General features: G+C 38.6%; 1 protein-coding gene across 7 annotated transcripts in view; it reads left to right on the top strand.

Annotated features, from left to right (window-relative positions):
* The window catches only part of creb5b (cAMP responsive element binding protein 5b), a 47,482-nt gene that overhangs the window by 363 nt on the left and 33,816 nt on the right, over positions 1-13,303 (top strand). For 4 of the 7 annotated variants that reach the window (XR_013299924.1, XM_077598023.1, XM_077598022.1 and 1 more), the window contains exons 1-4: positions 5,813-5,938; positions 11,452-11,522; positions 11,776-11,869; positions 12,703-12,824. Coding sequence is in view for 6 of the 7 variants with exons in the window: in XM_077598023.1 (XP_077454149.1) it covers positions 11,469-11,522; positions 11,776-11,869; positions 12,703-12,824 (270 nt within the window). In the remaining variant the exon portion in view is untranslated. Of the gene's footprint in view, positions 1-5,812; positions 5,939-6,239; positions 6,277-6,968; positions 7,079-11,451; positions 11,523-11,775; positions 11,870-12,702; positions 12,825-13,303 lie in introns of those variants that run through there. The other 3 variants (XM_077598019.1, XM_077598021.1, XM_077598020.1) reach the window with 3 other exon arrangements.

Genomic DNA, 13,303 nt, shown 5'->3' with positions numbered 1-13,303 from the left:
TATATATATATATATATATATATATATATATATGTATATATGTATATATGTATATATATATGTGTATATATATATGTATATATATATGTATATATGTGTATATATATATGTATATATGTATATATGTATATGTATATATGTATATATATGTATCTATATATGTATATGTGTGTATATATATTATATATGTATATATATATATATATATATATATATATATATATATATATATATATATATATATATATATATATATATATATATGCTCACACTCATACAAAGGGGGAAAATATTGCTTTAGATTTTTCTGTTGCTCAAGACTAAAATATGACATGCAGAATTTATTTCAAATAGCAATAAATAAATGTTACACTCGTGCATGTTTCTTCCACACTTTAAAAATGTCAATAATGTCTCATTATACTTCGATTCAATAATTTTACATTTTTACAACAAGTACAAATGCTCTTAGCTGTATTTTCTTTTTTTGTCCAACAAAATGTGGTAGAAAACTGATATGTGTGAGAGAAAAATGTTTTAGATTCCTGCTCATAAAACTTTGTTTAAACAGCTGTCAGATCTAGATTTTTAAAAAGTGTTCCCAGTGGATTGTTTTTGTTCCTCGAGGTAAAATCATTTTTTTTCCAGTTTCAGTTGAGTATTCCTGTTTTTAGCTTCGTAATACTAACCCAAGAATAAGGTAGATGATAAATCTGTCTTCAAATTGACTTTTCCATAATTTGTTCGGTAAACCGTGAATTCGACGAGGAAGAATGTAAACAAAGTTACTGCCACAAGGCAGCAGTGTTGGGCAAGCAATCAGTGATTAATGGCTGTCCACAATTTAGGCATTACACATTAATTTATTGATGTTACTGATGAAAACTGCTGCAGAAAGGCATTGTTTTTCAAATTCGACCGTAATTATGAACTAATGTATGTATTTGTGTTGATTACAGAACTTTTTACATATTACAGAAGCCACGTTTATTGTTTTTTGGCTTTGAGAAATTATTGGCTATATTTTAAGATGGCTTTGAATAAGTGATGGCCATCAGGAAATTACTCATTGTAAAATATTGTCATAATATTGACAATAGTAATAGTCTAGATAACTACTTTTTACTTTTCTGCAGTGCAATCTTAGTCTAGACCTGAAGAAAAAAAGCATCAGGAAACATCATTGGAATAAAATATTATGAGTATCATTTTTAATTCAAGTAACAGAACTGTTCAAGCGTATATACAAAGAGAACGTCAACGGAGATTGCCACGTTGTACTTCCCCCCCAAAAAGTTATATATTCTTTCTGAGGTTTTTCTTTTGGGTACATAGTGTCCCAACACATATCGCCACTTCTTTTGATATTATTTCCCAAAAATTCATAACCTTTTCCTCCAGTTTTAAACCCAATTTTCCATTGCAGTCTGATATTCCTTCATATAAAGGCAAGCAAACAGCAGCTCCATTCAGATGTTAACAGGCTCCATGGTAAGCACAGTGAACATTATCCTAAACCCTAATAAATCCACAGAAGCATCAGTTAGACAGCTGCATCCTCCAGCAAGCTAATGTAAATGTTAAAGGCTGGAGTGTTTGAGAGCTGGAATGTCATTGGGGTTATCTATGGGAGCTACCCGGCTCATACATTTTGTGGAAATAGGCTCAGCAGTCATGCTTGTATAGGCTCAACTGTTAATCAGCTCGTCATTTTTCTTTCATCTGGATGCAACAAGGGCACAAAAAACTCTTTGTTTTGAGATTCTTAAGACATAGTATTTCTATATTCCATTTCGGTCCGAAGGACGAGTGGTTAGTGCGTCGGCTTCATAGTTTCTGGGTCGGGGGTTCGATCTCAGGTGGGTCTTCACGGTGTGGAGTTTGCATGTTCTCCCCGGGCTTGCATGGGTTTTCTCCGGGTACTCTAGTTTCCTTACCGGATTCCAAAAACATGCATTGTAGGGTGGTTGAAAACTTTAAGTTGCCCCTATGTATGAAAGTGAGTGTGAATGGTTGTCCGTCTCCTTGTGCCCTGTGATTGGCTGGAATAGACACCCCCTGCGACCCTTGCGAGGATAAGCGGTCTTAAACTGGAGGACCGAACGTGTTGGATGAACTGTAACATACAGTACAAAGCTGTGTTGGTTGACTTCCATGTTGTTTCAATTTTCAAAAACCATTTTCCCCACTGGGAGTTGTAATATTGTTGTTGTAGTCACTTTTAGCGCAACAGAAACACATTCGCCTGCTTTGTTTGGCACAGTTCATATTGGCGGACGGGAATTGCTTGGCCGCTAATCGAACCCACAGGCTTCGCATGAAAGACAGCGTGTACTTTTGTTAACAAGTCTAAAATTCGATTAAATTGAAATAAAACTGTTTGCACATTGAAGGTGCCTGACAGTCGTGTAATGGAAATGGAGCTTTTGGGTTTCTTTGCACTATTTAAGTAAATTGGTTCTGAAATTCAGAACTGCAACAGTCTATGAAAAGCAATGTAGCAGCTCGTCCTTACAGAGCAATAGCATTTTACTTCAGGATTGAGGGTTTTATTTTTATTTTTTTTACATCAGGAAACATTTTCTTGGCTCGCCTCACCCTCATAAATGCATTGATGTGATCAATTTTATTTTGCTAGTCAAATTCTGCCACAGCTTTACTCCGACCAACCAATAAAAAGAGAGAAAAACTATAAAATGGATCGATTATGGGTGAAATTAAAATCTGATGTTTTGGAAAAACTGTCCTGTTTATATCAGTTTCAATTACAGTGCATTAGTTGGCATCACTAATTGGACTAAATGGACAGAACATTTTTAATATCACTTTAGTACATGCGAAATGCTACAAAATGAAGGGAATAGACATTGCAGAATTAAAAACATGTCATTTCAAAGGAGATAATTGTGTTTTTATAGTTGTTTTTGGTGGGGATTATTGAAAGAAAACACACACAACAAAACCAAAGAAAAATCTAGGTGGCAGTCATTTTTCATACTGTAAATCATATGATTTCCAAGTAAACTTTCATCTTTGAGGCCTATTCTTTGAGTATACGTATCAGTTCATAGCTTAGCAAAAAATGTAAAACCATCCACAGATATCGACTTTTGATTTTTAATATCTTCATAGCTCCCTGCACCCCGTTGCCATCCATGCTTCAGTGTCAATGCCTTCCAAGGTGAACTTCCTCATGAGTGTTGCACAAAGGCATAATAATAAAAGGTTTAGTATAATATAGATCAAATTGGCTTTAGTGTGGGTCACTGACCCGAAGCGCATCTGTGCTTTCCAGCCTTAATAGTCTGCTTCTCTGAGAACATAATGTTTGGACCGCTTGGGTAATATATTGGCAATAAAGAGACAAAAGGATGTCATAAACGTTGATTAAAGCTCTGGTTAAAAGACACAGGCGGAGGAGCCCTGAGTTATGAGGGCTTTTCAGACTGCGTTATTGTTTCAGTGACAGTGCTCTTAGCGGAGTGGTCGCAGGCAAGTGGTAAACATCTCTCAATGTGCGAAGAGTCATTAATCCCAGGAGCCGGGCTATGGCTTCACCAGCCGTGTCTGTGGCCCTCAGAAATCACGGCCAAGTTGGCACTGGCAGGTCAAAGAGAGCAACTAAATAAATGGCCTGTTTTCCACAGTCCTTTAAATCTCTTCTTGTGTGCTGAAAAAAAGCCACACATTATTACAGTCGAGTGGCACAACTGTAGTCGCTGTGAATGCAAAGCAGTGATGGAAAATATCGGCGACAATATTTTTTAGCACCTTTGGTCAACATTTAGTGTCCAAAGAAAACCAACATAGGGAATAAACTCGCCAGGACAGGAAACGACTGGACTAAGCAAACATGATGTTTGACAACAATGCAGAGACAAATTGAAAGAAAGCAGGGAACTGAATGGGAACAAATTGACAGGACAACAAAGCACACAAGGAACTATTTGAAACAAGAACAGTTGGAGGTATGTTCTTCTATTCGGTAAGCTGTGTTGTTGATCTTCAATGGACCTTCACGAATAGCAAGCACACATGGCAATTTGAAGAATTGGGACATCTTTATCTTCACCTTTGGGAAGTTTAATTGAATATTTTTTCCATTAACACGTGGAATCTCCAGTTGAACAATTTGAGGCACATGGAGGAAGAATCCAGGGAAGGAAAGAAAGAGTGATTTGAAGATTGGTGCCTAATCAAGAGCTACAGTGATTGAAAGTGGGCTGGCTTTTCTCCAGCAACCAAGCCAATTTCCATATTTCGGTGCAGAGTTGAAGTCCGGAAATTCTTGCTGCACTCTTGAATGACTGGGATTCAGCGTTCTGAAGAAGTGTTGCACCAAAATTTTTATCCTTTAAAGCATTCGATGCTCTTGCAAGATTTGCTAAGATCATCTACAATAATGGTTGAAACTACACTGTTCAGGTCCACTGCTTTTTCTTTTGTAACCTTGTGCTTAAACAGATTGAGAGCAAATGTGTAGCTTTTTGGCAGTGGTACAAATAGTTGGAATCCAATAATTAGACCTATTGGGTGCATTAGTGTAGATTGTACCTTGAGACACATAAATGTTCTCCTCTTACGGGCCATAAAAACTCTTGGATGGGTTTTAGTTTAATCCATAAAGACTTTTTCTTAATTCTTGAGGACAGGAGGGGGTGCAGCTTTCCGGCTGCTGCAGAGCAAAATATGGAAATTGAAAGGTTTAATATGAAAGGCCTATAACCTCTTGCTCCTGAAGGTCTTGTGGCATTAAAACAGGAATTTCCTAACATTGAAAAAGCCATTATTTCTTTAAGATTAAACAGTAATTAATTGTTTGTTTCCTATAGTTACATAATAATACATATGTACAATCACGGTTTAAATCCATCCATCCACTCGTTAATTTTCCATAACACTTTCAATGAATGAGGATTAAAAGCACATAAAGCCAAGCAAGTATTCACACACACAGTCACACCTTTAAACACTTTAGAGCAGTGGTCTCAAACCTGCATCCCAGGGGGCAGCTGTGGTCTGCGCGGGATATTATTCTGGGGCCACCTACTTGACTTCAAAGCTAGTGTAGCGCATACATTTTTGGAGGTTTTCCTGGCCATTTAATCACTTCTTCAATACATCAGGCTCAATCAGGGGGTGCTGGAGCCTATCCCAGCTGACTCCAGGCCAGAGGCGGGGGACAACACACTGAATCAGTGGCCAGCCAATCACAGGGCACAAGGAGACGGACAACCATGCACACTCACACCCATACCTAGAGGCAATTCAGCCTACCATGCATGTTTTTGGAATGTGGGAGGAAACCAGAGTACCCTGAGGAAACCCACGCACACCCAGGAAGAACATGCAAACTCCACACAGGTGGACGCGACCTGGATTTGAACCCAGGACCCCATAGCAGCGAGGCCGACACGCTAACCACTCACCCCACCGGGCCGGCCTGGAGCCAACATGACTCAAAATATAATATCCACACAAGCGGACTCCAGGTCTTGAGGGAGTTAAGTTACTTTTTTTTCAAATTGCAATAAATAGTAATGGCATTTTCAATTATTGTAATGAATGAGCAAGAGCTCCAGCGCCAGTCTTTTCAGTCTACTTACTTACTATAAAGCCCCAACTAAATACTACACCCACACACACACACACCCATGCAGTCAGCCAGCCACCAGCCAGCCATCCACCCGGCCACATGCAGCTCGTGGTGTCCGCCACCCGGGTCCATCGTCATCCTCTCGGCGTGCGCACTCCGAAACTCCGCCCATCTCGCACCGCCTCCAAAGCGGAGCGACCGCAATGATTTCGAACTTCAGGAATCCCACGTGACGTCACCCGGGGGTGACGTTATTCTTCTCTAAATAGCTCGTATTGTAATTTTTCCTCAGTCCAACGTGCTTTCTTCCGAGGGCCGCTTCACGTTTTCTACACTTGTTTGGTAAGTTAAAAATCCTCGCCGCGTGCGCCCCTGCAACCTTCTTGACGCCACTTTTCAATGCAAAAGGCTGCTTTTGGTCGCTCCAGTGACACGCTTGTTGAATATTTCTTTCTCCTCGTGGCACGTTACTTGTGATTAAGTGTCACGATGTCATTGTTGACATGTCACTCGGCTCTTTGCCGTTAAGAGTGAAGTCCTGGTGACTGATAGCAAGCGCAGCTGATTATCTACACACACACAGATGGCATGTTTATTATTTTATTTCGCAGTTCTCGCTCCACGCCAGGGCGTTCATTGTCATGCTTGTCCCATCTCGGGATAGGCAAAGCTACAGATCGGTATTTATCCCTCCTTTTACAATCAATCCGGCCTTATTTTAACGTGATTTTGTCGCTTTTTAAAGGTTTACCGAGGTTTACTTTGCGCGGAAACACGCAACTACGCTCCAATTATTTGATGCGTGCCCATTGTCATTATGTTTATGTGACACGCTATCAATAACCACTTGTGTCCCGTGCATACGGCTTTTAGTGTTGATAAATGATTATATGTAGGCTTCCACTATTATCTGGTGGCTTCCTTTTAATTATTCATAGTAATCAAACGCCTCATATAAAAGCTCTATGCTTGATGATACTATTATTTATTTTAGTCAATGAATGACACGACTATAAAATAGAATAAGAGAAGGCTGTTGCTGACTCTTACACTTAAATGCATTTAGTATAGGACATAAGATTGTTTTTTTTATTGTTAATGATTCACTCTAACTGTAATGTGTCTTCTATTAATCTGTTGCTATAGATCAGGGGTGGCCAAATCCGGTCCTCAAGAGCCCCAATCCAGTCTGTTTTCCATATCTCCCTGTTATACCACACCTGAATCCAATGATCAACTCATCGGCAAGCTGTCCAGAAGCTTGATACCGAGCCAGATTATTTGATTCAGGTGTGTTGGTGGAGGGAGATATGGAAAACAGACCGGATCGGGGCTTTCGAGGACCGGATTTGGCTACCCCTGCTATAGACGCTTGGGAAATGACTTTGTTCAAGAGCATCTTAACTGTGCCTGGGAATTCAACCAGCAAAACTTTTCTTCTAGTAACTTAAGCTTCATGATGTTGTTAATTGTTTGACTACAGTAAGCACCAGTCGGCCATTTGTTATTTCTAAAATTGTATAAAATTAGTGTTTCTTTCATTTGAAAAGGAGTACTACTGCTGAATTTTAATGTAGTACATCCATAACTGCATTTTTTGAGATAGCTTTACCAAAACAACCACAGGAATGGGAAATTCATAGGTTTCTTAATAGGCCTGTTTTTAATTGTAAACATGTATCCTTTGGATAGAAAGACCCCATACAAAAGTTATTTTCTCTTTAACCCAGGCCCTAAAAGAACTAAATCATTATTATATATTTGATTATTACCTACCAGGAACTTTGTACTACTGCAAATCTAAGCTATGTTGTGTACAGTACTGTTTGTGTAAACTAGCCCAAGGGTAATTCTTGCTGCCATGCGTAATGATTGACACATGCCTAAGATGAGTGAAATGAAAACCAATCAAATTGCAGTGTGTAATGACTGGCGTTAAAATGGTCCAATGATTGCACAAAGAGTGACTGAGAAGATGGGTCATGTTGGTACAATCAGAGTATACAGGAAGGAACAGAACAGAAACAGAAACGCAAGTTGCAGCTCACGAAAGAATTTACAAGAAATGTTATTTGTTTTCCTTTTTATATCCCAGATGATAAAGAAAGTGGATTGTGTAACTGCATAATTACGTGTAACATGCTTGGTACAGTTTTTTTTTTAAATGTATTTATTCTTGTCGTGAAGCAAAGAACTTAGATTATTGTAAATGAGTTCTTTTTTAGATTTGGTTCTAGACAGACTAAAATGCCTTTCACCATGGCAACTTGGCTGGGTCCAGTAATGCCTGTCATTTTTAACCAATCAACTCCAATTGCCTCCAGAATTGAAAATGTCACTTATGTTGATAACTATACTTATTATCTTAATGCGAACCTAATTCTTACCATATTTTGAATCAGCTTGTTGATTATCCAGCTGCACATGAAATACGACCACCATTTCCATTCCATTTATTTTGTGATGGTTGTTACACGTGTTCAATGTAAAACCCTCCTCTCTTAATTATAGCTTAAATCTATGAAATCAGTCATGGTTCAGTCAACAGTTTTACCTAGGCACACGTAAACAAAGATCCTTAATAGTAGTGTTTGCCAACGTTTTCTTTCTTTCTTTCTGTTTTTTTTAATTGGCTTGTACACTTGTGATTTTGTTTGATGTTCAGTCAAAGAGCTGGAGGTTGTGAACAGACATTGTCTAGCTGGACCATGTTCCCCGCCTAAGGGATTGTCGTGATCCCACCTTGAACCTGTGCTGTCAAAGGCCTAGGCAGTGGGGAGCAAGAGGTTTGAATTGCTGTGCATGTTTTCGCATGCTTTAACCCCGTATGCCTTTGCACCATTGCCACTCATTCCCTTGATGTGCTGTTGAAATTCAAATATGCACTCAACCTGGAGAATTCATTCCCTTATTTCTTGGTGAAATTGAACTCCGCCACCTTAATCCTTCCCATACGCACACATCAGGTTAGAGTTAATGTAAAGCGTAACCAAATAACCTTTGCTAAACTCAAACATCTCTATCAAATTAGAGAGCCAAGTGGCCTCTCTGAGGACAGGACATTTAGCACTGATTAGGAGAAGTGTGAAAGGCATTGAGTCATTTTAAAAAGGAAGAATCACACCTTTTTTGTCTCATATGGTTTGAATTTCTTGCCAAATGAGGTGGACGGACAATCGAAAATAGGCATATTTTTCATTGACATTATATTATATATTGTTGGCCTGTTACCTCAGGATTGGGTTAAAGCGGGATACGGAAACCCAAATAGCCACGATGGAAAGGTGCATGAAAATTGTCATTTTTAGACTGGTTTAGGTTGATATTTTGTTTGTTGTGTCAAAGGGGACCAGCTGGGGTTTCAGGCGCCCACAGCGACCTGGTGACAGCCATAGAGAGCAGGACCTCCTTGGTCCCTGACAAAGAGACCCTGTCCAGACCCTGTTCTGCAGGCTTTCCAATGAAGCACAGCTTGTTTGGAAAACAGCACTGCTTAGCATAACACAATATTTGAGTGTTTTGACTGTGCTTGAGGAAATAAGTCTGTAGCCCTGAAAAAGACACATTTAAGTCATTTACATCTGGTGCCCACTTGAACTTGGCTCTTGGTAAAATAATCATAAATGTGTTGTGTGGAATATGTGACAAACATGGCGCCCAATTAGGAAGTATAATTCAGGCAAAATCTGCAGTCATCAATCCACCACTGCTTCTATGTTTCTTTATAGCCTCTGGAATTAAGATGTTGCAAAATTGCAGTTACTTAGTCAGGGTCTTATTGAATTTTTTTGTTTCTTGTTTCATGATATGTATTGAAAAGCTATTACTGGACACTATATCGCACGTCTTTATAATTTTGCATAGTAGATGGTTTTCCCAGAAAGAACAACCTGTTGCAAAAATGTTAGAATTATACAATTAAGGCTAAGCAACAATTGCATGAACAGTGATTGAAAAGCTGGCAGGCAGGACATAAGCAACGTGACTTCCAGTGGAATAAAGAATACTACATGCTGACTGTACTTAAAAAACAAAAATCCAGAAAAGACGTCTGGCAACCACAAGGCTCGGAAGCAGTTATGCATGTGCTGAGATAGCAAACAGATTTCTGTTGTTTTCCTTAACTAGACAAATAATTGGACAGGTTGCTTAGGCTTTTTGAAGTGCACTGAAGATTTTGTAGTTGTGGGATGTATGGGAAAATCACCATCTGCTGTGTAAAAGAGTTTGGCGCTTCTCATACGCTTTGGGTTTCAAGTGCAGTATAAACCAGGAACACAAAATAACTGTTGGAGGTGCTGGACCTGAGCAACAAATTAAAAGTTTGATGTCGTAAGAACTTTTAGTGTTGTTTTTAGTTTAAGAATATAGTTTTACATACAACTGTAGTTTATATGGCAACTGCCCTTGAGTTACAAGTAGGGTTTGAGTGTTAGATAAAACGTTAAACTCTGCAATTGAGACAGGTAGCCTAGCCTTGCTTGTAGTTTTGCATTTGTAACACTGAGTCAAGGTTATAGTATTTTGCTCAACGCACTCGGGTCTCAGAGTCTTTAAACCACTGCATATTCGGCCTTGGACTGATCTTGGGAAGTCGTTAAAATGTTTTGATGGTTTTTGTTCCCTCCGAAGAGAAGCGATGCTCTACCATGAATGCATTTTTAGATCAATTCAGATTGTACACCGTGTGTTGATGCCGTGTCTACAGTCCAATTACTATAAGTGAAAAGAGGACTGAGCGAGTCACATCATTCGTAGACCAATAATTCTTTGTGGGGATTTATAGAATAAATATTTCTTAATGGAAACTGGTATGACAAATAATACTTCTTTTAAGTAATGCTCTATATTTTATTGTAGATTATTTGAATCCTTTTTTGAAATTTTCAATATAAAATGATTACCAAAGCATGGATTGGTAAAAATGATCAATTAAATCCTACTTTTACTCTCGTTTTTATTATGTTGAGGTCTTTAAAGTTGAAGAAAATGGCAGGGTTGGAGAATGTGTTCCCTTGAGCGAGGCTTTAAATGCCCTCAACTCTTCCTCGGTGCTTCAGTGTGTCTCTAATTCTGGTAGTGGGGGGAGTTAGTGATGCACTTGGCCCCATTTTAGCCAGGCCCCCAAATTCTGGAAAAATAAAATGGCGATAAACAGTTTAAAGCTAACCACAACGAGTTCTACATAGCTCGTTCTCATAGCTCATTGAATTCTCTCTATAGCTCATCGATTTAGATCTAGACGTGAAAACAATCAAACACTTTTTAATTCTATCAAAAATGAAAGTTTGATTGAAAAATAATTTTAAAAAAACACTACCTTTGATAGCACAACAAAGTTGAAATTAAGATGTCTTTCATGTCCTTATCGTCGTAAGTGAATTTGACAGTGAAATGACTGCTTTACGATGGAACTTGAAGATATAATCCTCTAAAACCAAAAATGAGATTCAAGTGTAACATTTAAGTGTCTCAACCAATTTGCCTCATTTTCTCTAATTGAAAATTACAGAAACAATTGAGGTGAAAACAATTTTCTGCTAACCTTTATCCAGCAGATGTGGTCTGCCTCCAAATTCTGTACCAGCTTTGTTTGTCAGGTGTCCCGAGAGGAGACTTTGCTAAATCCATAATTTTCAGTCCTTGAAAACCACAACCCATTACATTAATGTCATTTAAAGTGAAATGCGAGCAGACGTCTTTTATTACTGAAATTACCTCGCAGCTGCTACAGGTGCAATATAATTTAATGCCACACAATGAGTGTATTTTTTCCCCTCCACTTTGCTGCCGTGAAAACCTGCGTCACTCACTTCCTCTCTTGATTTTCCCTTTTTTGTGCTTTTTTTTTCTAGTTTTATGCGAAGTTGTGATGAACTCAGACCCGGAAAGGCCGTATGTTTGTAACGCTCCTGGCTGTTCTCAGGTAAGTGTGTCAGGACAAAACAACACACTGTGTAGCTTGTACGAGTGTGTGTTCATCTGTGTAATATGAAGAAGAGGTCACAGAGGTCAACTAAAGAGGTTACTCCCTTTCATATCAAGTAGGGATAGGAAAAACAGCTGTAAAATAAACCTCAGTACCTTTTCATCACAATGTTTATATTGCTAAAATGAGTTTTTTTAAATGAGTTTGATATTACTTGGTATTTATATACTTTTTTTTTTACATATATAAGCGATTCCCCTCTGAAGACCATCTGATGATACATCGACACAAACATGAGATGACCCTTAAGTTTCCTTCTATAAAGAATGACAACTTGTTATCAGGTGAGTTACAACTTTTCTGCGTTAATGATCTTCTGCTCAGAAACATTAGATCTCGGTTTTGTCTCCAAATTGCAATATCTCCACAATACATTCTTTAAATGAATGTCTTCCTCTGAGCCTCTCAGATAGGAAACATACTCAAGAATTGTGTCTATCCCCCCCTTTGTACGTACGTCTTTGATTTATGTATTTCCTTGCAAAATCATTTACTTGTGGGTCTTATCAGCAGCTAAATGTCAGTACTCTCATTTTTTTGAGGCACTTTTCACCTCCAAAAGAAAAAAAACCCTGAATACGCCGGACAGAAAAACGTATTTAGGGTTCATAGGTCAGCATGCCAGTCAGAGTAAACCAAGCCATGGTCTCCTGAAAGTAGATAAACAGACAGAGCTATGCTTTTAGCCTTTGAAACAACCCTGATTCTCAAATCGCCTTCAACTGTCTGAAACCTGATCTGTGTGAACCCCCCACAAAGCCAAGTTGAATGCCACAGATTTTGAGTGAACTCAACAAATGAAAACCCCGCATGGTAGATGAGATCTGTACTTCATTTGCTGCATTGTTGCTGTCAACAGAAGTTGTCATTTTTTTCTTCAAAAATAATAGCAACCACAGTACTGTATGTAATGCACCTTTTGTTTTTCAAGCAATTACTACGTGAATGCTGCACATGTGGCGTCAACCTAACCTTTCAAATTAAATCATGACAGCTAGACCTTAAAAGAAGGAAAATAAAGAGAAATAATACACAGATAGAATCCACAATATGAGTGTCTTAATTCATTCAATAGGTATGATAATAATGTTTATTGCACTTGTTCCTTGATCTGCAGACCAGACGCCAACGCCGACACGCTTTTTGAAGAACTGCGAGGAGGTGGGACTTTTTAGCGAACTCGACTGCTCCATTGAGCAGGAGTTTTGCAAGGCCCAGGAAGAAGAAGACTCCAAACAGGTAATGGAGTAATAGAAGCCTTGGGTTAAAACAGGTGAACCTGAAGCCACAAACTCTGTGTTAGAGGTCGGATCAGGTGCTGATGACTTCCTTTGGAGTACAGCCATCAGTCATGTCAATTATCCACCTTAGGCAGCACAGTTCAGAAGTGTTATCTTCAAAATAGCACAATTAGTTCACTTTGAAAGTTTACATAGTTGTTTCCTTTTGCCACGTCTTACAGATACTGCCTTAGACCCAAATTACCTTTTTTTTTCATTTTAAAATTTTACACATGAACAGGCTATGCCTATATAGAAAACGTCATTTTTTTGCAACTATATTTAAATACACTTTGGTGTATTTTTCTAATACTGGAAAGATTTTTACATACACAAGGTCAGAGGTAGTTTTCAGATTCTCGTACACAATCTGTACTTCAGCCACAACCTGACAACTCATTGGAAATTGGACCCTCTTTGTCACATTCCTGCACACCA

Source organism: Stigmatopora argus, chromosome 4, assembly GCF_051989625.1.
Source record: "Stigmatopora argus isolate UIUO_Sarg chromosome 4, RoL_Sarg_1.0, whole genome shotgun sequence".
In the NCBI taxonomy this organism is placed as follows: domain Eukaryota; kingdom Metazoa; phylum Chordata; class Actinopteri; order Syngnathiformes; family Syngnathidae; genus Stigmatopora; species Stigmatopora argus.
The sequence above is the reverse complement of the archived record's forward strand: the minus strand, read 5'-3'. Positions and strand labels throughout refer to the sequence as shown.